This window comes from Gigantopelta aegis, chromosome 4 (genome assembly GCF_016097555.1).
Source record: "Gigantopelta aegis isolate Gae_Host chromosome 4, Gae_host_genome, whole genome shotgun sequence".
Lineage (NCBI taxonomy): Eukaryota > Metazoa > Mollusca > Gastropoda > Neomphalida > Peltospiridae > Gigantopelta > Gigantopelta aegis.
Window position 1 is genome coordinate 42,962,404 of NC_054702.1, and position 27,008 is coordinate 42,989,411.

The window sequence follows — 27,008 nt, forward strand, 5'->3', positions numbered from 1 at the left end:
TGGATACTCCACAATAACAAAAGTTTCATGTATGACATTACACTGTCTTGTTTGTAAAATAATTTGTAAATATACACAATCAGTTTATGATAACCAAGTATTTGCCATATCCACCAACTGTCTTCAATTATAGTGGTATTTAAAAATAAAATAATTAGTAGTGACAAGTGTATTACATGTACATGCACATTATTATCATTGTATATCAATGGTCTTTGTGATCTTAAAAATAACGTTTTTAATTCAACGACTTCAACAAAGCGATTCTATATATACAATGCACTCATCAAAATTAATTAAGTCTACTGACCCTCAATTAATTTGGATGAGTTTACTTAAAGCAGTAATTTTTCACTTGTTTTAAAAAATAACACATGTTTCATTAAAGCAAAACATGTTTAAAGAAAAAGGTAGTATTCACATCACTCCATTGCAACTATATATGTTTGAAAACTGGAACACCAGTCATGCATGCTAAAAGGAATGAACTATCAAATCAACACACCATGCTTACTCACTGTTGGCCCTTCAGGTTTTTTTTGTCACCTGATTTTTCTGATTTATTCAAACTTAAACTAACACTCGGTAAGTAGAAAAGATTTAGAAAATAAAACAAGAGTTCAAGTCCAGCAGAAAGAAGAAGAAATGAAGAACGAAAGCAGATGCAAGAACAGAAATGTAGAAGGTAAGAATGTAGAGTATGCAAACAGCTGTTATTCCGTGTTAAAACACCATATTCTCTACTATGCAGACCATTATATAGAAATGGGTAATTCTAGACAAATGTTCACAATCCACATAATTTTCAGTAATAATATGATGAACTGGTGATAACTGTAGTTTTTTCAAATATTTCATACACATCACTTAGAACTGAATTTGCAAGATTAGTTCAAAATTGCATTCAACCACAAAGTGATGTCTTTGAATCCAACAGCATAATTGAAAATGTTCATGCATGTTGTTAGTGGTAATGGTCATCAACAGTAAATTTTGTTAATCCTTAGACAATTAGTTTGTTCACACAGATTTCCGCTTCTGGTGGTGGTCACTTCATGCATAAATTACCTAGTCCTCAAGACCCCTACGACGCCTTCTGCGTGCCTCTCGATCATCCACTGCAGAACTAGCAGCCTCTTCTTTTTCCCTCTCTTCTCTTCTACGTCTCCTCCTTGCTTCTCGGTCATCCTCCTCGGGCTGTTCTTCCTGCTTAGCTCGTTCCTCCCTGCGCCTACGTCGACGAGCTTCAATAGAATCTTCCTCTGGTTTTGACTCGCTGGATTCTGTCTCATCTTGTGATCTTCTTCTCCGATGGGAGCTGCTTTCTTCATCATCATGTGCTTCTTTGGCTTTTGTTTCGGCTTCTTCAGCTTCTTGAGCCTCTCGCCGTTCTCTGCGTCTCCTTTGAGCCGGTGTTTCTTCTTTGTCTTCTTCCTTTGTCTCTTCTTCATCCTTTTTGGCATCTTTTAATTCTTCCTCTGCTGCAACAGCATCTTTCTTCTGCTCTTCTTGTTCCACTGTTTTCTCTTTTTTGTCTTGCACTGTTTCAGCAGGGGTCTCTTCCTCCTCTACTTTGTTTACATTTCCATCCTTCTTATCATCTGTTGTTAATTCTTTTCCTTCATTTTCATCTTTGTTTGATTCTGTGTTTATTTTAGCATTAGTTATTTCTCCTGCATCTGTTCGTTCATCAAGTTTTTCTATCTTTTCTGCAGGACTTTTCTCTTTGACCAATTCCTCATTCTTATCAACATCTTCGCTTTTCTTATCACTTTCATCTTCTTTTACCTTATCTTCCTCTATGACTTCCTTGTCATCTTCAGTTTTAACTGCTTCATCTGTTTTCTTTTCTTTCTCTTCCACTCCAGCAAGCCAGTCTCCACCCTCATCAGCTTCCAATGCAGCTTTCCTCTCTTCTTCTCTTTCTCTTCTTTTCCTCTCAGCAGCACTTTCTTCCTTAACTGCTTCTTTCTGAGGTTCCCCCTTCTCTTCTTCTTTCTCTTCTTCTTTCTCTTCCACTCCAGCAAGCCAGTCTCCACCCTCATCAGCTTCCAATGCAGCTTTCCTCTCTTCTTCTCTTTCTCTTATTTTCCTCTCAGCAGCACTTTCTTCCTTAACTTCTTCTTTCTGAGGTTCCCCCTTCTCTTCTTCTTTCTTTTCTTCTTTCTCTTCCACTCCAGCAAGCCAGTCTCCACCCTCATCAGCCTCCAATGCAGCTTTCCTCTCTTCTTCTCTTTCTCTTCTTTTCCTCTCAGCAGCACTTTCTTCTTTAACTTCTTCTTTTTGAGGTTCCCCCTTCTCTTCTTCTTTCTCTTCCACTCCAGCAAGCCAGTCTCCACCCTCATCAGCCTCCAATGCAGCTTTCCTCTCTTCTTCTCTTTCTCTTCTTTTCCTCTCAGCAGCACTTTCCTCTTTAACTTCTTCTTTTTTAGGTTCCCCCTTCTCTTCTTCTTTCTCTTCTTCTTTCTCTTCCACTCCAGCAAGCCAGTCTCCACCCTCATCAGCCTCCAATGCAGCTTTCCTCTCTTCTTCTCTTTCTCTTCTTTTCCTCTCAGCAGCACTTTCCTCTTTAACTTCTTCTTTTTGAGGTTCCCCCTTCTCTTCTTCTTTCTCTTCTTCTTTCTCTTCCACTCCAGCAAGCCAGTCTCCACCCTCATCAGCCTCCAATGCAGCTTTCCTCTCTTCTTCTCTTTCTCTTCTTTTCCGCTCAGCAGCACTTTCTTCTTTAACTTCTTCTTTCTCTGGTTTTTCCTCTTTTTCTTCTGCCACATTTGAAAGCCAGTCTCCATCTTCTTCTGCTTCCATGGCAGCCTTTCTTTCTTCTTCTCTCTCTCTCCGTTTTCTTTCAGCTGGACTCTCTTCCTTCACTACGTCTTTTTCTTTAGTTTCTTCAGATGCTGAATCCTTTTTATTAACTTCTTCGCCTTCTTTGTTTTCATCTTCTTCCTTTTCTGTTTTTAATTCTCCATCTACACTTTCTTCATTGTCATCCTCTTTCACCTCCTTTTCTTCAGATATTTCTTTTTCTTTGGCTTCATCTTTAGTCTGACAAAGTTACAAAAATTAGAGTACGACTCAAAATAACAGTTAAAATAGTTTAATACATTTTTAATGCAAGTCTTGAAAAATAATGAATATTAACAATTCAGTTTATTTCCTTACAGCAACTGCTACAATTATTTGAGTGGGATCTATTATTTTATAATTATAATATACTGAATTTACTGAAAGTTGAAACAAAATTTTGGCAACTCCATATTGCTAAGTAACATCTTTTCCGCCAGATTATTGCTTGTTATACTGATGGGAAAAAATAAGGGAACACATGGAATTATCGAACTGACTGCAAGTAGAACGGTCCACTTCTGACACTATTGATTGGTGTTTTTTTGTTTTGTTTTTTTGTTGCAGTCATTATTTGTGGTTACCATTTACAGCGTAACCTCTCAAAATTGGACCCTCTGTAAACCGGAATTCTCTCAAAACCAGAGGTTTTTCATGTGCCCCTTTTTAAAATATCTATGCAGAAGAGAACCTCTCTAAACCGGACACCTTTTAAAACCAGACTTTTTCTTGGTCCCTAGGGTGTCCGGTTTAGAGGAGTTTCACTCTATGTGATGTCTTATTTCTTTTCATCAGTATATTATTAAATACAATATATTTTTTAAATTTCATAGAAATATAAAATCTTACTGAAGCCATAATAAAGTTTAACTTCTGAAGCAATCATACATGTATATGTTACAATGTCTAACATCAGTCAATATGAAAAATGACACATTGTCAGTAGTTAAAAGTTTGTTTTGTTTGATGACACCACTAGAGCACATCATTGGCTATTGGATATAGTCTTAAAGAAAACGCCACTACTGAAAGTAATGTGCATATGGTATCACAATGTTGCACACAGTAAATACATATACGTGTAGTTCCCATTTATAAGAATATGAATTCCGCAGAATTAATTGTCACACCATCTTTGCAAGCCAAGATACCCTTCGGTATACTTGTAGTAAACTGTACTATATGGAATGGTACTTCGGCTTATGAAAATGATGTCTCACCTACCATAAACTCATAAATGCATCCAAATGATAAATTAGGGTTGACTATTTGTTTTAGGTAGTGTTCTCAGAAACACACGGTTTCAAGGCCTTACCTCTATAACGATTCTGAAAGATCATGAATCTTGTCTCAAGTAATCAAAACATTTGTTAGTGTTAAACAATGCTGGCTTACTTTTACTTTTTAACTGACTGAAATAAATACATGTAGTAATAAGTACACCATAAATTGGTTTCAATGGGTGTAGGGAGGTTTTAGTTGGGAAGGTTTGCACACAACAAGAAAAGCAGATGTACCTCGTCTTGTTTTTCGGCTTCTTCCTCCTGTTAAAGCAACAGTATCATAGAACATTATTTATTTAAAATAATAAAACCATACTGACTGTCAGTGCACGTAGTAAAAAATAAAGTGTTTGTTGCCCTGTAATGTAGACAGAGAATAACTGGTAAGATCACTGTCGACATTTTCAGCATTTGTGTTTTCCATTATTCATAATGTATCCAATTCATTAAAGTCATAATTTGATAATTACAGCAAGTTAAGATTTTCTGTGAATCAAGGCTTGATAGCAAATGTCACCAAAAATACACGATATTATATGCCTCGAATTCTGATAATCTGGGCTACATTTTACAAAGCGATCTCAGTGCTAAAATCACCTCAAGTGCATAACTACCTTATGTACATAAGGCAATCTTAGCTCTAAGATGGTTTCGAAAAATGGAGACCAGATTTACAAACAGCTTTTCCTTTCTACCTTTGTTTTAACAGTATGCTAAAAATATTCAGATGACACAAATTATAAGCATTTTCTGTGTTTGTTTCAAGTTTTCCTTATTGTTGTTTGAAAAATGCTTCCAATGTAAAATTTGACAAGCAAAGATTGCTTTTCACTGACTCCACAAAATGAATTTCAAGCCATGTGAATAGAATTAGTTTTCATTATGTAAATTCTATTTCCATCCTATCACCCAGGTGAGACTGATTTACTTCAGTGAGACATCTGTGATGTGTCAAAGATTCTCAAAGACCTCTGGACCATTCCTTGCCCTGATGTAGAGTTGTCTTGTGGCAGCAACAATAGGTGACAGCCTATTTGCTAATAAGGGGGTTGGGTGGCTTAGGTGCAAATATCAACAATTTGATTTGATTTTCTACTTCTAGGCTTCTATGACCAATACGGTATCATTCAGGAATTGTTAATAATATATGTCATTGATGTGTTTTATATACACATAGTAACTGTCACATAGTACATGGTTCGGTTTATATTTATGGGGTGTGTAAACTAGATTTGATTTTAAGATATGTTTTTCATATGCTGGCAGCAACAACAGGTGACAGCATAGTGAGTGTGTGTGTATATGTGTGTGTCTGTGTGTATGTGTGTGTGTATGTGTATGTGTGTGTGGATGTGTGTGTGGATGTGTGTGTGTGTGTGTCTGTGTGTGTTTCTGTGTGTGTGGTGTGTGTGTGTATGTGTTATGTGGGTATGTATGTGTATTTGTGTGTATGCGTGTGGTGTGTTATGTGTGTGTGTATATGTATGTGTGTGTGTGTGTGTGTGTGTACATGTGTGTGTGGTGTGTGTGTTGTGTGTGTATGTGTGTGTGTATGTGTGTATGTGTACGTGTGTGTGTGGTGTATGTGTGTGTGATGTGTGTGTATGTGTACATGTGTGTGGTGTTTGTGTACGTGTGTCTGTGTACGTGTGTCTGTGTACGTGTCTACATGTGTGTGTGTGTGTGTGTGTGTGTGTGTGGCTTAGATGCAAATTTCAACAATATGTTTTAACTTTCTCGACTTCTACAACCATAAGAATTGTTGTTAAAACATGTATATGAAGTAAGCTGTTCAGCAAGTTGAATATGGATATGATTTTTTTGTTTCAAGATGGCCACCATTTATTAATATGCCTACCAAATATCATTTTATTTTACACTTTTACACACACACACACACTCACACACACACACACACACACACACACGCACGTAGACACACACACATACACACACACACAGACACACACACAGACACACACACACACAGAGAAACACTCACACACACACAGACACACACACACACGTACACACACACACAGACACACACAGACACACACACAGACACACACACACAGACACACACACACAGACACACACACACACAGACGTACACACACAGACACAGACACACAGACACACACACACACACACAGACACACACACAGACACACACACACAGACGCACACACACACAGACACACACACACACAGACACACACACACAGACACACACAGACACACAGACACACACACACACACTGGCAATAACTGTCACATTTAGTTTATATTTTCATTTATATTTATACAATTCTGTAAACTGGATATAATTTTAAACTGTTTTTCATGTTTTCAAACTATTATCCATATTTATCCCTTGAATCATTAACAATGTGTATATAATGGTGCAAATATATGGCAAGATCACATTTTAAAACATGTTTACATATATGGTGAAATAAAACAGTTTATATAAACCATAAACTGTTTGAAAAAATGTATCAGTTAGGCACTTGTTTGACAGTATTAAATTATGAAGAATTAGTAATTATCCGAATGTTTCAAATTGCTCAAATTCTAAATTAAAAATGCTACAATTGTTTTCAATTTATTGATGGAGACATCATGAAATAACTTATTTCTATGTTCAAGGTAATTATTAAGCCTTGAGATAACGACTGCCACAGACGTTTAGTATGTATATGAAACAAATATATGTTGAGATAAGCTAACAGGAATTCTAGTAAAAGTAACAAGAAAATTTGTCTCTTCAGCTGAGATTAATTATATAAACCAGTGGCTAAAACTAAGCCTAAGATTTTCAAAAACTACTTCACTGAATGAAGTAAACCCCATCACATGTTTTAAGCACAATGGTAGTTAGTACACTGACACTAGTTCAAATTAAATTACTGACCAGATGAACCAACATTTTATCACAAACACTGTCACATTTATCACCAATGGCAGGCCTTGTGGTATTAACTGCTCTATTAAAAGTCAGGTGCACCTCAGACTTTGACCCAGCCGGATGTTATTTGGTTTAGTACTACCTAAACCCATATCCAATTTACATGTTGCATAATTATAAACCAAACGATATTCTAAATGTGATGGTTATTACCAATAAAAGGTACAAAATAATATGACATTTGTCTGCCATATTAATAAATGGCAGCCATCTTGAAAACAATACACATCCAGATTGAACTGGCTGAACAGCAGCATAAACGCTTACTTCATATGGGTATGTAGTCAACAACAATTCTCGAGGGATGTTGGCTGTAGAAGCCGCGAAAATAAAATAAGATCTTTGAAATTTGCATCTGAACCACCCCACCTCCTGCTAAAAAATATCCTGTCACCTATTGTTACTGCCAACATATGAAAAACATGTCTTAAAATCAAATCCAGTAGGAGCTGAGAAAATCAAACCAAAGTGTTGAGATTTACACCCAAGCCATCCCTACCTTGTATTAGAAAATAGGCTGTCACCTACTGTTACTGACACAATTCAACTCTACACCTGGCTTAGGATTGAAGCCTGAAGTGACAAACCAACTGTGTAGTGGGTGTTTGTGCTCAACCATTTTGAAGCCTCTTTTCAGAATTGGCTCCTGCACTATTAGCTCAGTTGGTAGAGTGCTGGACTCTCATACTGATTAATAGAGTGAGCCTTGTGCTTACAAGCTGGAATCTACAAGTTATTATCACAGTGCATGTTCTAAACTGAAAGTGGATAATATTGACTTTTAAGAAAGAGCATTAGGACCAATAGATATTAAACCAAGGTCTTGAGATGCTAAATCGAAATCTGGAGACTAAGTCAAGATGTTGACTTATTTATCTCAAGATGTCGACTTAATTACTTTTTTTTATTACATTATTTTATTATTATGTTTTGGAGTGTCATCTTACAGTATTATCTCAATATCTCAAATTATTATATTAAAATCTTGACTTATTATCTTGAGATCTTGACTTATTATCTCGAGATATAAAACTACTTTTTCGTAGATTGTATGAAAGGGCATTAGGGCCAATCCGTATAAAGAAAAAGTAGTTTTATATCTTCGAGATAATAAGATGACACAGAAAATTATAAGTAATAAGATAAAATAATATAATACAAAAGATATTAAGTCAAGATCTCAAGATAAAGGTCGAGATCACCATTTAGTATCGTGAGATCTCAATTTACTATCTCGAGATCTCAACTTACTCTCTTGTGATCTCAAGATATAGAAAAAACTTTTCTCTGTACGGATTGGCCCTAATGCTCTTTTGTAATGTTCAGCACTTATTCATACTTGTACAATGTGTATCACAGCAAACGAAACTCACTTTTATTTCATATGTTTACAGGTTTGTTCATATAAATATTGATTCAGAAGTAAATTACACATTATTGTGGGTAAAGAAAATAGACCAATACGTTGATTTGTTACTGCCTACTGCATACTGCACGTATAAGTAAGAACTGGAACGTGGGACAGTTTACTTAACAGTAAAGCACAGTATAAAATAAATATGAATATATTAAATTTACAAAACAAACCTGAAGAAACATTAAGTAATGTAAACAGTGAATATTTTCAAAACAGATTGCAAACAATGACATTGTTTGACTGCATTCGATCGTCTCATCTGGGTCAAATTTGAAAACTACAACACACTAGCAAATTTTCGCTTGGCTAGGAAAAAATTACGACTACTGTCAGTAGTTGAACTGAAATAAGATTGTAATTTTAGAAGAAACATGGTATAATTATGATACACTTCCAACACTACACAGTAGTGATTAGCATCAATAGGTCTCAAAGTATCATAATTATAATAATACATATAGTGTAACATACATGTACATACAACCACATGAATGCAGGAAACAGTATGAGCCCAAAACAATATTGCAGTTTAAGTTCTAAAAACTTATTATCACATGTATTAATTTTGTATTAACAAGTTACTAATACTATGCATAATACTTTAGCACTCGGTAGAACAAACCTCTGGCAACTTTTTGCATAATTCATTTTATCCAAGTAAATGGTGCCCTAAATGTTGTGCAATTTTCTTTTAGGTTATACAAAATTAAATCATTCTCATAGTTTTCAGAAGCTTGAGCAAAATATACATACATATATAGTGATAGTTCTATTAGTTACTGCTTGGCCAGTTAGTAGAGTATAATTTATAGTCTACTGCATGATTCTCAAGTCTATTATCGATCCTTGTCACTTGCCATTATCTAATATATCATTTAGTAGCTTACCTACAAAATGCTAGTCACACAAGTAGTTGTATCTCTGAGAGTAAACATCTACTGTTGGCCATTGACTTTTGACACTTTGCTAGGTTGTTTATTTGAATAGGATACACCTGTATATCAGAGGACATTATTGTATGAATGTATAAAACATTCTAATGCATAATATGAAACAGATCTTTGATAATTACGTAACAAAATAATTTTTCTTACCTCTTCAATAATTGTTTGTGGGGGGGTCAATTTCAAAAAGTCATACAGTCGGTCCAGTTCAATGTGGTTATAAAAAGACTCATAATCCTGAAAATAAAATTATACTAGTATGTAATGAAAGAATACTCAACGAGCTACTCGGCAATACCGTTTATCTTGCACGAGTGAACTGATGTTGTTCCTTCCTGAGCCTTTGATGAGGCAAGGACAACATCAATTCACTCGTGCAAGATAAACAGTATTGCCGAGTAGCGATTTGTGCGTTCTATTTATTATATAACATTTAGTGAAATATCTTAAAATATCAGTGAAATAAAAGTGTTATCAGTTATTCAGTGACGATAACACATTTTAGAGTGAAAATTTCACTATTTCACTCTAAAATGTGTTATTGTCACAGTAGAAAGACTTATCTTCACTGTAAAAAAGTCAGAACTATTTTGCTGCTGGCATTTTAAAAAATAAAGGTAAACTGTCAAAAGTTATATAATAAATGGAAAATTTCATGTTTTTTGTCAAATATGATTTATATCTCATCTCGTGAAGTTTGCAATCATATCACTTGTGCGACTCGTGAAATATGATTGCAAACTTCACTCGATGAAATATAAATCATATTTGACAAAAAACATGAAATATCCTTTATTTATTACCCATTATCAATCTTTATTATTTCATGGAAGATTTTCAAAAGATAATGTTATTGAAAACATGTTTGCAAGTTGAGAACATGAGACAGTGTTGCATCATAGCTGTGACATACGCATCGCTGATGACATGAGTCGGTTGTTGACATGACTGCCACCATGGAAACTAAGATGTCAAACCTATAGTGAAACATTTAGGGTCTCCACGAGTACTCGAGTACTCGGGCACAGGTCAAGTCTAGCAAGACGAGTCCGTTCACAGGACTCGAGTACCTGTACAAGGTGAAATATAGTGAGCAACTACAATACAATGGACAATGTAGGACAATAATTTCAGCAGTAGATAATCAACGATATAAGTTACACAATAATTATATGATCATACACTTGTTTCTCTCTTTAAACTGGCCATCCATCCATCAGAGCACTTCTAAATGCAATACAATGGCATGATTTGGCATCCATGATCAGCGCTGGAATTAAGATACATAATGCTATTTTACTGTATTCCTTAGTCTCATTATCATCTAGTGTAAGTGTGGGGTACTCGGGTCCGGGTCAAGTTTGACCTTCGAGTACTTGAGTCCAATATTTTGAACTCGTGGATGCCCTAAAAGCATTGATTATAATGTCAAAACATATCTATGGAAAGATCATTTTTCTCTCTGCATTGATTATAATGTCAAAACATATCTATGGAAAGATCATTTTTCTCTCTGCCCATATGGGTAATAATCAGGCTTTCTGCCAGAAAATGAATTGACGATACGTAATAAAAACAACAGACCACTATAGTGTCTCTGCTAGGTGGTTATCGGTTTGAAATGTTTTCAAATTGGACACTGCATTTGACAATTAATGTTAAATAGCAGTTCTCTTACTATCAGCTATGTAAAAATTATAAAAATATATCTATTTATTTCCAAAATATTCGGTTACATAATTTTACCCTCCTTATCCTCTGGCAGAAACCCTGGTAATACATATATGCAGGAAGAAATTCCAAAATGCAAGTACTTAAAGGTTAAGATCATAATAAACTAAACATAAGGCTAGAAAAAAGTGCCTTGCCAAATTGTCAAAATCAATATTACTTAATTAATTGAAAATTTAACTTCTAAGCACCTTTAAAAAAAATCTTCAGGAAAGGCCTGTAGTTCTAAAGAACTTAAAGTTTAAATATGTTTTTCTTTATAACAATAAAAACCCCACTTTACTTTATTTATATTGCGTAAGTAATGCTGATTTACAAATAAAACTTCACCTGCCTTCCACACATAATTTCTATTTTACAATATTACATAGTATACCATAACTATTACTATGGTACTATACAATGGTATCTCACTAAGTTATTTATTGTTAATGTTATGTATATACATATATCTAAATACTGCTGATACTGTACATTGTCTTCTTACATGTTGGTATGTTCATTACTGTAGATCCTGAAATTAATGCATCCCTAAATTCATGCGAGTGACGGTGGGCAGACTAAAATGCGACATGAAATTTATGTGAGTGGCCTCCATATAAAATATTACTTTCCTATTAACACGTGTCTGTGTACTTTTCGGTTAAATCAGAGTTACAGTTGTCTTCAATGAGATTAACTCACTAACATGTCTGTGTACAGTTGATAATTGATCAGCTCGATACGAACCGCGGTACAGTTTTGCGTACCGCGATTTTTTTTCCTTGTAACTTATTTGATTTGAAATAGGCAAACAAACAAACAAAAACCACATCATTTTATTAATTGGTGATGACAGGAAATGTAACAATCACGTCAAGCGTAGTCGGCTTACTTGTTGGCATATGAAGTGATAGGTCGGTTATACTTGGTTCTAACTTCTAAACAAAACGTGTCAAAAGTCCAGTGAAAATAACCAGTTAACGATAATTACAAATAAATGTTTTGTTACTTACACATTATCATTCGTTGTTCATTTACGTTGGAATACGGCTACGGCTACGGCTATCATCTTCAAAGAAATAAACCAACAAATGAGAATCACACTTCGCTGTTTTTCACTGAACTCGAAATACTTCGGCCGATTGTTCAAAATACCTCGGCTAATAACCTCGGCTCTGGTTCGGTCGATCTGGCGAAACATTGTGACTCAATACATACATTTCCGTGTTAAGCGAGCAGCAACGGAAAAGCCTGATAGTAAGGATTTCCGAATGTGACAATTTATGAATAGTTTGACCATTCACAGTCTGGAGCTCCACGCGGTAAGACGTGTTTGTTTCGCTTGTGCACACTGCACGTGCTTTCGTGTGCTCGACTTGGGGGGTCCCTCATTTCGTTGTTTTGGTCAGCAAAATGAAGTTTTCTACTGGAATGTATGCGGCCATTGGAACTGATTGAACGCTGGAACGCTTCTCATTTCGACAGCCTGCACCACCAGGTTGGATTCTTTTTTAGCGAGATTCCTTGCTTCCACGTCATTTCTCCGTCTGACTGTCGACAGGTTTTTTTCGTGACTCGTATGACGGCCATTCTGCAGAACGCCACGGTTGTTCGCGTTTAGTCTGTACATGTCCGAGCCTGTCCTAGCAGTACTGGAAGATTGACCACCCCACTCTAAGAAGAAATAGGAAGCGGGGTCGGCCCCTACTACTCTTTTTCTAGACTTTCGTATCCTCTGGAGTCGGGCCCGTCCGAACCACTATACCAACCCATGACGACTGGACTATACCCTAGTCTGATACTCTCTTTCGTTCAGACAGATCCAGCTTCTCAAGATCTGTATTTCAGCACAGCAGTACACCTTCAACGTCTATCGACTGTCAATCTAGGGGTTTTCTTGACGGGATGCAACCTATCTCGTCCCTTTAAGCTGTGCACCCAAACGGCCTTAACGAGGCCACTCGCGTGGACATATCGATCGGACTTTAAACTTTTAGATCTGCGTTCAAAATTTTATGTTGAAATTACTTCTTTTTTTTTTTTTAATATTATTAAATAGTCCAATCCTCTCTTCTTTCTCTTATTTAATTTTGGACTTTCCTTCTAAAATGCTCCAAATTATATAAATATTCGGCCGAGCAGTCAATTCTTTTTTATTTTTGGATTGTAACCTTTTTTTTTTCTTTTTTTATTCTATTAACTCTTTTACTAATTGCTATTTTCAAAATTCTGCCCATTTTCATCCCCCCCCCCCCCCCACTCCATCCCGAGTCAGGCCACCGATCTTATCGGAGGTCGGACTCGGGATGGGCGTGTTCGAAACCCTAGTGGTATATGGACACGTTAAATTAGTTATCATCATCATCATCATCATCATCAATAGTTTGACACCGTCACGCCAGTGTTCTAGTAGACTAGTATTGTGTTAAAAAATAAAAATATGGCCTAAAACATTGAGCCTGACAGCTGAAACTAATAAAGATCATTAAAAAGTTATGCCTTCTATTTTCATTAAAAAAAACCCAACCCATAAATAATATCAATTATATTGCAATACATATTGCAATACAGTTTCTTATATCGCAATATATCGCAATACGGTTTTGACCGTATCGTTGCACCCCTAGTGTACAGATCAGGTAACCTATTTTTGGTGTTATCAAATCAAAGCATATTCTTGCAGCAATCATATACCTAATGTGTATAGTTATCTAAATCTGGCTAAACATTAGCATACATGTACCATTACAACTGTATCTTCCTAAAACATGCCGAGAAAGTTGCAGCGAACTTAAACAGTAAAAAGAAAGAAATGTTCGACCTCAGGATTAGCGTGCTAAAACCCATTCACACGTGATGAATCGTGTCGGCTTTTGCTGGACCATTGGATGATTAGTCTGTCTTGCCTATAATGAATTGTGTTCCAGTTGGTTTATAAATGTCTTAGAATGTTAATTTTTGTTTGTTTTAATAACGTGTAACACATAGCTTGCTGGACTATTGCGGGACAAAAAATTGAAATAAATGTGTCATATCATTTATGTAAATAACACGGACTTGCATTTTTCGCATTAATATTATGATTACATTAAGTTCAGGATCTACAGTATATGGGATGGTGCCCCATGGTGTGTACTGATACAATAAAGTTAACTGAATTGAATTAACTGAACTGAACTGAATACTAGTACATGTATATGGTCATGCTTATATAATTTGTAAAATGAGTTTTGGTCAAATGGGTAAATCTTCTATGAGCAGATCTCCTATAGGCAAATGTCTCCCACTCCCACCACACACTTCCTTTAGAATCAATAAATGACAATATACATGTATATATATATATATATATATATATATTATAATATGTAAAACTTTCAAATCCACACACTTTATCATCATTCCCATTCCAGCTCTCAGCTGAAGAGATGTCCCGCACACATGACTTTGCAGCTAAGAAGCTAGATATTGCTGCGTGCACTGTTATCTCCCCCTATTTTTGGGGGTGATGATCCAGTTATTTGGCGAGCTGGCAAAATGTAAAATTTCACACAACGGTGGGAAGGCTTATGTCACCCTGGTGTATAGAGGTCAACCCACACCAGCAACCAAAAGGAAGAGGAGGCAACAGAGGAAGAAGAGAGGGACCCAAGCCGGTGGCTACTCCACCCATGGCAGTCCTTTCGAAGCCGCGATCACCGTCCCCACTACACATCATACCATTAAGATGATGCGCCAGCCAGACCAGAGCCATCACCTATCATTTGACACCCCCAGTCGCTGGCCCTTTTAAGAGCCAATATTATGGCGATGGAATCGACCGAACTGGAGGTCGCACCACCCAGAGTGTCACCAAACCGACCAGCCGTGATGGAATACAAGGCGGCAGTAGTGGTCGAACAATGGGTGAACCGGAATAAGAAAAAAATCCCTGGTCATCAACAGCACAACACTAGAGCTACTGCCGAACCAACCGGGGGGGGGGGGGGGGGGGGGGGGAGGTGTGTGTGTTCCTGTACCAGTAAGATGACAGACGTGGCAGTTTCCACATTAACACTGTGGAGTCACTTACTGGGGAACAGATCACATACGTACGACAGGACACCTCATACCACGAGATACATGTAATGCTGCGCAGGGTGTTCGCGCAGCATTACTATGACATCGTCAGCACACAATCAGGAGCTGCATGCATCACCAACTTTGACGCCTGAACACCAACCCCAGCCCCTCCCCCCCCCCCCCCCCAGCCCTTTTCAGGGCTACCCCTAGGTTCGTATAGTGTCAATACGTTTAGGCTTAAATTTAAAAAATCTGACAATCTTTAACTTTCGGCTGAACCATTCAAAATTAGCATGCAATCACCAAAACGTTTTCAGACATGACTTCAACTTTTGGGCTTAATTCTCTTTCTAAGAACTTTCAAAATTTGCCACCACCTCTTTCACTTTGTTTATCTCAGCCACAACAACTGGTCTTCTTGTTCCAGCCAGTACACCATGACTGGTATATCAAGGGCTGTGGTATGTGCTATCCTGTCTGTCAACAGTGGATAATTTTAAGAAGAACATGTGCTGCAGGACTCTCATCTATCATGATTGTAATAAGTTTAATTCCATTCAGTGGGGTCGATATTTGCCCATCCATAAGTACTTGACAAGTATGCATAGTGAAATTGGCTGGCTGAAGTCGTTGGTGGAAACTGGCCAGGTGTTACAGAGGTTTTTGTTCTATGCAGCTTTCTTACAGAGCAAATAGTACATAATGGAAAGAAAGAAAGAAATGTTTTATTTAACGACGCACTCAACACATTGTATTTATGGTTATATGGCGTCAGACATATGGTTAAGGACCACACATATATTGAGAAAGGAAACCCGCTGTCGCCACTTCATGGGCTACTCTTTTCGATTAGCAGCAAGGGATCTTTTATATGCACCATCCCACAGACAGAGTAGTACATACCACAGCCTTTGGTATACCAGTTGTGGTGCACTGGCTGGAACGAGAAATAGCCCAATGGGCCCACCGACGGGGATCGATCCCAGACCGACCGCGCATCGAGCGAGCGCTTTACCACTGGGCTATGTCCCGCCCCTACATAATGGATGCCAGTGAGTTGAAATGGTTTTCACTTTGTCCAAATTGGACATAGACAATTGGTAAGTTTCACAGGAAAAGTTGACAGATGGACGGATAGATGACTAGGTGGATGGCAGACAAATCAGTATCAGAAAGGTTCTGCTGATGAATATCATATTAATAAATAAAGTCTTGCCGACAAAGCACTATTATTTTTTCAAAGTAACAACAAAACAAAAAACAGCAGAAAACAATCTTTAAGAGTTTTAACTTAAAGCTATAATAAAAATTTAGTTTAACAGATCATTTCTGAAATTTCCATACCTATGGACCAAAGACCATGGAATGCCCCTAATACAAAATTTAGAATGCCTCATTCATTGACACTGCAGTATTTAAAATTTCATAACAGATAGAAATACCATACCCCACAGTATTCTTCATCATTGAACACTTGTGGTGGAAGTGGTTTCTGTCCTTCTTTCTTCGGCGTACTGTTCACCTGCATGAATTTACGCTGTTCCTCATTAATAGGATCTGTAATGTCAATCCTCTCCACCTCGATTCCATTTGCTTCCAGAATGTCAATGATGTGACATTGGTGTTTGCGTAGCTAAAAAAGAACCAAAAAAACCTGGATGTACCAACGCTACACCACGAAACCTGACACCCCCATGTGCAACAAACCTGTGCTGTACTTTTTTATGGTGACGTAGACCAATGTGTTTCTTCATGTAGAATTGGTACCAGTTAATAATATGCAAGTTTAATTTTATGACTGGATTCAAACTAAAGCTCTGTGGCATCAGATTTAGGATTTTTTTTAAATTATTTTCAACACAGCAGCTTGCGACCATTTGGTCGTTGATGACTGCCAAAACATTAAATAGTTTCCTCTAGCCTTCCCCTACATATCAATAAAGGGAGGGCTGGAGGTGACTCAAGCTAGATACTTACTTATCTGAATTTTATTGTAAATGAAAATGTTGGGAAATAAATGTTCCTTAACTGTTAACGGTCCAGACTTATGGCACATTATTAATACACAGTATATAACAAAAATACATAAACATTACAATATTAAAAATAAAAAACAAAAATACCATCCCAATTATTAATAGTGACTTTTTGTAAAACGCTTGGGGAAAAACCCCACTGCTTAGTCGATTTGACCTGCATCAGACCTGTGACGTAGCATGCGGTGGATTCCATTCATTCTGTTAGGTCAACATGTTAACAGCAGAGAATGATTATAAAAAACCCCAGCTGATTCTTAACGGATGCTAGTTTGGACATTTTGGTTTTATCACATTTGTCACTCTAATGGTACCTCAACTGGTGACGAAGAAGGATAAAATCTGTTAGGGGTACGTCCCTATCAGTTTGAGCCGGAATACAATAACGATGATCCGGCAAGTGGTAAACAAATAATACCCAGATGGCGAAACACTACTCACCGATCTTGAAAGTTGGTAAGACAAATTTGGAATAGATCTTAATTATAGAGATGGTATATATTGTCAAATAATGTTTATTTTTCTATTCTAAATTAATTTATAGCCAATATAGGGTCACATTTTGAGACAAAATATCCCTGTCTAGACATATTTAATGGTTACCTATTGTCGTATATATATGCATTTACACATGCAGGCTACCACAATCGCTCAAAAACAGGATATGCTTTTTATTGATTATTTTATTTTAGGTCATTCCACCATCAAAAGACAGAATGTTTTTTTAGCCAATTTGTTCAAAAATTAACAATTGGGTGGGTGACATCTGAGAATAGTTGCTTAGTATATTAGTAATAATACAAGTAAGCTAACTTGGCAACATGAAGATTTCCTATTTATAATGAATAATAAATAGTACAAAAGAAAACAAGACAAAATTGTTAACAGTTTCATTGGAATATTTATTTACATGATTATATACTACTTGATACACACTATATACAGGGCTATTTAATTTTCTTTAGGTATACATGAAACCAAACATCAACCCCAACATATTTACATTAATTCCATCATCTAAACGGGAGGAACATTTAACCATTAACATTTCCCCACACATTGATTATGGATTATTATTATCATATTGGTAGAACCAAACATAAATTTTCGATTATAATCCTTCATTGGAACATCACTAATAGCCTTGAATTAAACAATGTACCAATTTAGTCATTCCATATTACTTCACTTAGTATTTTAATAAACACTTTTTGGACTACATGTGCAAGTATGTTAGCTGTTGACACACGAGTGCTTATTGTATAACATCTTCAGTGCAAAAAACAAAACAAAATTCAACTGAATGTTAACACAAACATCAATTTTCTGTTTTAGGTGCAAATGTGGAAGATTGTGTAGCTATGGCTTCTTTAATGTCTGGTTGCTTAAAGTTGGAACATAGAAAGCTGACAATGTTAAGAATCCAAGATAGAGGAAAGTTCTGCTAGATTTGATATCACTCCATCACACAGCATGGTCACCAGTTTGTCAGTTTACCTTGAAATATCAAGCCATGTAAGCCTATATGATTACTAAAAAATATTGTATATATACATACATGCTCTTGTGTCCATTTATGATTAGTCACATTTATTTTTGTTTCTAAGAAGATAACTGATACATTTTTATGTTGTTGAAAATAATCTACATATAGCAGGACTTAGCCCAGTGGTAAAGCACTCGCTTGATGCATGGTCAGTTTGGGATCGATCCTCGTCTGACCCATTGTGCTATTTCTAGTTCCAGCCAGTGCATCATGACTGGTATATCAAAGGCCGTGGCATGTACTATCTTGTCTGGGATGGTGCATATAAAAGATCTCTTGCTACTAATAAAAAAATGTACCAGGTTTCCTCTCTAAGACTATTATGTAAAAATTACCAAATGTTTGACATCCAATAGTCCATGAGTAATAATCAATGTGCTCTTGTGGTGCCATTAAACAAAAACATACTTTAATTGATTTTGAAAATGATACAGTAATTTTCAAAGTGTCCTAAATGTGGGCTGCATTCTCGTTTGTGGGTACAAGACAGAGACAAGTTGTTCAAAGGATATATATATATATATATACTCTTTGAAAAAAAAGAAACTTGACATTGGTAAAAATAATACTATCCGATTATTTTAGAATCAAAGACATCGTAAAGACGATCAAGTAAGTGAGTGAATGGTGATGCAAAAATACTATAAAACACGTCCGATTCTCATAAACGTAGCCATAGTCAACTTGTGAACTGAAACACAAAAGCGCAATCCTCAGAGAAGCATGTGCATCATGAAGTTTTGTAACTTTGTATGCTGAACGGAGGGTTGGTGGGGCATAAAAGGCCACATCAGCAGTGATTCAAACAGACCACATAACGACATTGTAGGTAAAGCAATAATGCCAAGATTGACATCAGCTCAACGCAATAATGCCATTGGGAGACTGCAAGCAGGGGCAACTCAACAAGCTGTGGCAAGGCACTTTGGCGTCTCCAGAAAGACCATCTCTGCTTTATGGGCATAGCACAATACCACTCAAAGTGTTAATGACAGGCCAAAGTCAGGTCATCCCAGAGTAACCACCGCTGCTCAAGATTGATATATCCGGGTGTGTCATCTTCGAAATCGAATCACAACAACAACAACCACAGTGACACAAATCCAGGGACTATGCAGAATTTCTGACCAGACAGTTCATAATCGGCTGAGGGAGGCAGGAATTTTCCCTAGAAGACCAGTGCGACGTAACGTTTTGACCCCACAGCACTTAACGGAGCGTCTGCATTGGTGCCAGCAGAGGGTGAGATGGACACGTGCCAGGTGGAGGACTGTTTTGTTCTCAGATGAGTCTCATATTCTCCTGTCACGTGCTAATGGATGCACACGTCTTAGCAGTAGCCCGAGTTGTTTTGGCTACCGATTTCTCACTCGGACTACCAATTTTCTAATCCCAGTAGTCTGCCGGGCTACCAAATGTTTTGGCATGTCCAGTCACCCACAATCAACAAAACGTTTAATTCATCAGTGTCTGAAATTCCACCTTTCATGTGCTCGCTCTCTGCTGCCAGGAGTCAATTGCTCCTCTAGTGCGACCCACAAGTGGCAGTTATACATGGTTCATACAGGTCATGGAATTTTCATTTGGGTCATTTGTTATCTATTCATAGTCATTTATAACAATCGACAACACAACCCGTTGTTTTTACACCTACATATAACAAACGCTTTGTATGATCAAGACTATTTGCCGCCAGCTGAAGTCTAGGCTATCTATGCAAATTATCAGATTATTGTTTACAAAATTAATATTTATTATTATGTTAAAGAAATGTATAAATTGACGAATGTTTTCAATGTTAAAAACCGGCCTCGGTGGCGTCGTGGCAGGCCATCGGTCTACAGGCTGGTAGGTACTGGGTTCGGATCCCAATCGAGGCATTGGATTTTTAATCCAGATACCGACTCCAAACCCTGAGTGAATGCTCCGCAAGGCTCAATGGGTAGGTGTAAACCACTTGCACCGACCAGTGATCCATAACTGGTTCAACAAAGGCCATGGTTTGTGCTATCCTACCTGTGGGAAGCGCAAATAAAAGATCCCTTGCTGCTAATCAGAAGAGTAGCCCATGTAGTGGCGACAGCGGGTTTCCTCTCAAAATATGTGTGGTCCTTAACCATATGTCTGACGCCATATAACTGTAAATAAAATGTGTTGAGTGCGTCATTAAATAAAACATTTCTTTCTTTCTTTCTTTCTTTTTCCAAACCCTGAGTGAGTGCTCCGCAAGGCTCAATGGGTAGGTGTAAACCACTTGCACCGACCAGTGATCCATAACAGGTTCAACAAAGGCCATAGTTTGTGCTATTCTGCCTGTGGGAAGTGCAAATAAAAGATCCCTTGCTGCTAATCGTAAAGAGTAGCCCATGTAGTGGTGACAGCGGGTTTCCTCTCAAACTGTGTGTGGTCCTTAACCATACATGTATGTCTGACGCCATATAACCGTACATAAAATGTGTTGAGTGCATCATTAAATAAAACATTTCTTTCTTTCAATGTTAAAAATAATAATCGTTCTTACAAATTATTTTTAATTAAATCTCTCTGATCGTTTACTATTGCTCAAAATGACATCTGACATCTTGTCACGTTATTACAACACAAACACACAATGTCATGGTGATCCCACAGGTAACTGACTGACGGCATTTACAAGTTTATTGTCATCAATAAAAACTGCTATTGTTTTGGAATAAAGTTAAGTTTTGTTAAGATTCTTCAAAATGACACCTGAAGATCGTACTATTAGCAGACAGTTCTACATATACGTGAAAACTGTATAAAGTGTTTCAATAATATTTTGTAAGTCTTCATTATGAGATTAGGCCTAAAAACAATTACTAATAATAGTAAAAAACACCATTGTGTGTTTCTGGATTTGTACCAAACAAATTAATGTAGGTAGAATAGGTCGGTTTTTTGGTGGTGGTGGTTAGATTTTTTTTTTTCCATACCATATTTACCCCTCCTTTGAGGCAATCCTTAAAAATATTTTGTTTTGTCTATTTCCTACCAGTAGATTCAAATCTGGGTAGGTAGGTAGGGATTATTATTATAATGGGTTTTTTTTAGGCTTAATCTCGTAATGAAGACTTACAGAATATTATAATGCCACATACATATATGAGACACTTTATTCAGTCACATATTATTAATGTCGTAGTTTTGATTATTTCCCCCAGATTCTGTTTAATGATTTAAACTAAAAACTTTATTATTCATTAAGGATTATCATATAGTTTTAATAAGTGTATATTGCACAGCATAATGCTCATGATTTACAAAAAAAGCCACCCTAAAACATGTTTACTTAAAAATAAATGATTTTACTTTTTTTCTCTTTTTTTTTTTTAAGTTATAGGGCTATCAATTTTTACTGAGGGCTATTAGATTTTATAACCTGGTAGCCCAGTGGGCTACCACTGAAAAAAACTTAAAGTCAAGGCCTGCTATAGATGTCAAGGGGAACGTTATGCTCCAAACTGCATGCAACAAGTCAACCGTTTTGGTGGTGGCAGTGTCATGGTGTGAGCAGGAATCCATCATGGTAGTAGGATGGCTCTTGTGCATGTGGCAGGTGCAATGACGGGCATCAGATATAGAGATAAAATCCTGCAGCATCACATCATTCTGCACATGAACATCAACGGTGGAATGTTTCAGCATAACAATGCCAGACCACATATTGCACATGTTAGTCAGGAGTTTCTGCAGCACCACAATGTCCAGACATTACCTTGGCTTGCCTGTTCGGCCGGATTTAAACCCAATAGAACATCTATGGGATGCACTGGATCAGCGTAAGCACCGGAGAAATCCACCACCCCAGACACTTCTGCAACTTCTTACAGCACTGGAGCATGAGTGGTAGAACATTCCACATGTTGTGCAACGTTTGATTGCTTCCATGCATCACCGTTATCAAGCTGTCATCAGGACTTGTGGTGGTCATAACTGATACTGACATTTTGTCCACCCCTATGTCATACATGTTTCAAGTGGATTCCCAGACATACTGTTTCGGACATGTACAGACTAATTCCCTTCCCATGGTGTCTTGATCTTTCGTTGCTTGTATCATGTCTACCAGTTGTTGGGGTTTTTTTTGTATTAAACTTTGAAAATCAATGTCAAGTTTCGTTTTTTGAAGAGTATATATATATAATATGTACATGTATTTAATTATGAAATACTGGCCCCATATTTTTTTTATCGGTCTAGGCTTAGTACCCCTCATGATTTTATATTGTGGTGGGGGCACAAACCACACTATGTATATACATGTGTATGTATGATTTTATAAAATTTAATAGTTTAAACAAGTTTGATGGGGTGGAGACATACTCCCATGGGCCCCCTCCCTACAACACTGCAGGGGAGGTGTATGGCCGTACCACTTTTCAAAGAGACACTTTTGTAGGTTATATTTGATGTATCTGTGAAAATGTCCTTCACAACTGAATTTGAAAGAAGAGTCTGGCAACCTTGAGCCGTACCACTATTTTTTACACTGCCGCCCATGCACTGGTACCCTCCCCGGCCCTCACCTATCTCTCTCTGTGTGCATGTGAGTGTGTGTATGTGTGTGCATCTAACTTGTAACTCACCCTTTTGAGTTCTAGTTTAGCTGGTGCTCATCGTGGTTTCTTGTTTTCTGTATCATGTGCAATCTTAGAACTTCTGCCAGTGGGGATACAGACTTGGAACAGATAATTTTGCAAAAAACAATTAGGTGTCATGCTTATCGACCACCTTAAATAATTGTTGTAATCCCCAGGGATGAAGTGGTCATGGAAGATCCTATCCCATCATCATGGTCCTTTCCATTACGCACAGGTTCGGTTTAAGAACCGCTTCCATGCAAACCATGTGAATATCGGTTTGTCTAAACACTAAACAATGGTTCTCCACATTTTATATTTGAAACTATCTCCAAAAGAATATTCCATCCATACAATTCAATTCATTGGAATAATATTTTCGCGTTTAAAAAAATCCCACATTCCAAATCAAATGTGTGAAAAGGTCAGGTCAGGTCAGGTGTAAAAAGTTGTACACTAATGCTTTCATAGTATGCCGCATAGCGCATCACAGGGTCACGTGTTTTGGCAAGCAATATGGAAAATGCAACTTTTTATTGCAAATATATTAAAAACAGGTACATTTTTTGGAATTTGTTTTATTGATACTTCATATACCATTGACGTACCAAACTGCGTTCACCTAACGACAAAAACACGAATACGATATTTACGGAAATACTGTTCTACATTTTTCAGTTACCATACGTGAGACAAGGTAGACTGCAATCAATTAACGTAAAATGCAATCAATTAACGTAAAACATCAACAATGTTGTCGTAAAACGAATCCATTCTAGTAAATAAAAGTGAAACACCCTCCGGTAAACAGGAAAGAGTGCAACGTTTCTAACTGCGTTCAGGCACATGCGTTTGCAAAATGTATCGTACAGCGCATGTGCGATTTGTCGTTTTCCATTTTTAGGCCACTATATGAAAAAAATATATACATGTATTTCATAACTATACACAGTTGACGAACACTTTGTTTAATTATTTTTTTGAAGAATTTTTTTTATTTCTGGTCCGGTTAACGTTTTACCAACACCCATTGCTAACACTTGTTGTCAATACTGATAGGCATTACGTTCAGACCAGGGATTGGCTAATGGGCCCACCAATGGGAATTGATCCCAGATCAACCGTGCATCGAGTGAACACTTTAACACTGGGCTACGTCCCGCCCCATGGTTGACATTGTTTCCTCTCAAAATCTGTGTGGTCCTTAACCATATGTCTGATGCCATATAACCGTAAATAAAATGTGTTGAATGCATTGTTAAATAAAGCATTTCTTTCTTTCCATATTGTTTATATAAAGTGGCCAGCAGTGGTGAACTTGTCATAACACTCCCTGGATATTTTAATTGGTTTCCCCAACAAGTGTCTTTAAAAATCATAAAAATTAAATACTTTGGCCTTGTTGATCTGGAACATGCGACTGCGAGGTCATGTAACATGTACCAAATGTTAATTCATCTTCCTCCATTTTAAGTCAATTTCTATGAGTCATGTGGGCCCGATATAGGTAATTTCAAGGAATAAAAAGATACTTATTTGTTTGAACTATATTGTTAATGAAAATGTTCTAGTACTGTGAAGAAAAACTTCACAAATGAAAGACAAGCAGACGACAACAAATCGGATGTTAAGTGCACGAACCGTGCATGAAAAAACAAAGTGAACGGAGTTCAAAGCATAACGCAGTTAGGGACGTTGACGATATATTATAAAAGGTATACACAGATACCAAACAATAGTGAATTAGATTTTCGATAAGCCTGGACCTTTAAGAAAAACGTCACACATGAACAACATGCAGACCATAAAAAATCGGATGTTGATTGCATTAACCCTGCATGGGAAAACAAATCGAACGGAATTTGAAGCATAACGCAGTTAGGGACGTTGATAATATTTCACTTCCGATTTCGACCCTTGTTGAATATATTAGGCGTATATTTTTAAAATGCAATATATGTTGCATAATTGAGCAATATTTGACCCTAACAATACTGAAACAAAAACATGTCGACGAGTGAAGTCCTGCCTCCATCGCCCATTATTACATCATAGTTGCTATTTATGGTCACTGACACTGCCACTGGCACTGGTCTACAAACTATGTAAAAACAGGATAAGAAACTTACCTCATTATTGCTAGCGACACTCGAATAGTACACTTTTATAACCATGTCTAATGCATATATTAGCCTCAATATGTTGTGTAATTAAAACTATTGTAGTAATTGATAAATATGATCTGATAACAGCTCCAAATAATAGTGAAATATATGTCTGTTTTTGCACACTGCAGATCACATTCCTTCGTATTAGTTATCTCCCCTTCCTTGTAGGTGTAGGTCTATCTACTGGTATATATTATATACTTAGCCACAAGAGTTTAGCAATTTGGTATATTATGTGCTAAAATAAAATAAAACTCGTGACTTACAAGATTAAATTGAATTTAATTTCGTCAGTGTAAGTAACAGGAGATTTTCAATACAAAATGAAACATAAGTTGTCAAATTGTGCCCATTCTTTGTACAATAAAATATGTTTTCAATCAATCAACTGTCACGTCGTTAAATGGTGCTTGGGGGTCCATGCATGAAAATTGTGAAGATTGTCATTAACGTGTCTGGGCACATTGGGCATTCCCAGTGGTACAACGTCGCCTCATGCACTAAACGTCAGGGCCGTACCCCCCGAGAATCACACCTTTTTTTTTACTCCAGAGAATAGCATACACATCTCAGGGTTTAATTTGTATAGTGTTTCATTTGTTTATAAAATGTGGTGCCCCACACCCCACCCCCAGGATTTTGAACGTGACCGGGACGTAACCCAGTGGTAAAGCGCTCGGCTGGTAGGCCTACGCGGTCGGTCTACCCGCTGGTGGACCCATTGGTATATTTCTCGTCCCAGCCAATGCACCACCACTTGTATATCAAAGGTATGTGCTGTCCTGTCTTTGGGAAAATACATATAAAAGATCCCATGCTGCATTAAGAAAATTTAGCGAGTTCCCCCTGATGTCAGAATTACCAATGTTTGACATCCAATAGCCGATGATTGTGCTTCAGTGGTGTCGTTAAACAAAACAAACTTTAAACTGAATATGACCGATGTGGTGCTGGTAGCGTCATGTTGTGGGCAGGAATTAATGACATCAAAATCATTTCATTTCAACTTATTTTCGTGCTTATATCCAATTGAGGTTCAAACACGCTGTCCTGGGGACACACCTCAACTATCTGGGCTGTCTGTCCAGGACAGGGGGTTAGTTGTTAGTTGGTTAATGAGAGAAACGAGGGTGTAGTGGCCTTACACCTACCCATTGAGCCCTTAAGAACTCGCTCTGGGTTGGAACCGGTACCGGGCTGCGAACCCTGTATCTACCAGCCTGTAGTCCGATGGCTTAACCACTGAACCACCGCATCATTCATGGGAACCTGAATGCTAAATTATTACAGTGACGAAATCATCACACCAGTTGTCATTCCGTTCATGCAGCAGTATCCAGGTTTTTTGTTTCAACAGAACAATACACGCCGACATTCAACCAGATTAACGACCGAACTTCTTCAGGAAAGGAAGGAAACGTTT

General features: G+C 37.2%; 1 protein-coding gene across 1 annotated transcript in view; it reads right to left on the reverse strand.

Moving 5' to 3' along the window:
* Positions 1–25,727, reverse strand: part of LOC121370580 (cilia- and flagella-associated protein 251-like) — a 34,037-nt gene extending 8,310 nt beyond the window's left edge. The window contains exons 1-5 of the mRNA XM_041495897.1: positions 25,547–25,727; positions 16,682–16,867; positions 9,610–9,696; positions 4,362–4,388; positions 1,789–3,045 (exon numbers count right to left, since the gene is read on the reverse strand). Of these exons, the coding sequence (XP_041351831.1) occupies positions 1,789–3,045; positions 4,362–4,388; positions 9,610–9,696; positions 16,682–16,867; positions 25,547–25,591 (1,602 nt within the window). The 5' untranslated portion in view covers positions 25,592–25,727. The remainder of the gene's footprint in view (positions 1–1,788; positions 3,046–4,361; positions 4,389–9,609; positions 9,697–16,681; positions 16,868–25,546) is intronic.
* Positions 25,728–27,008: the final 1,281 nt, after the last annotated feature.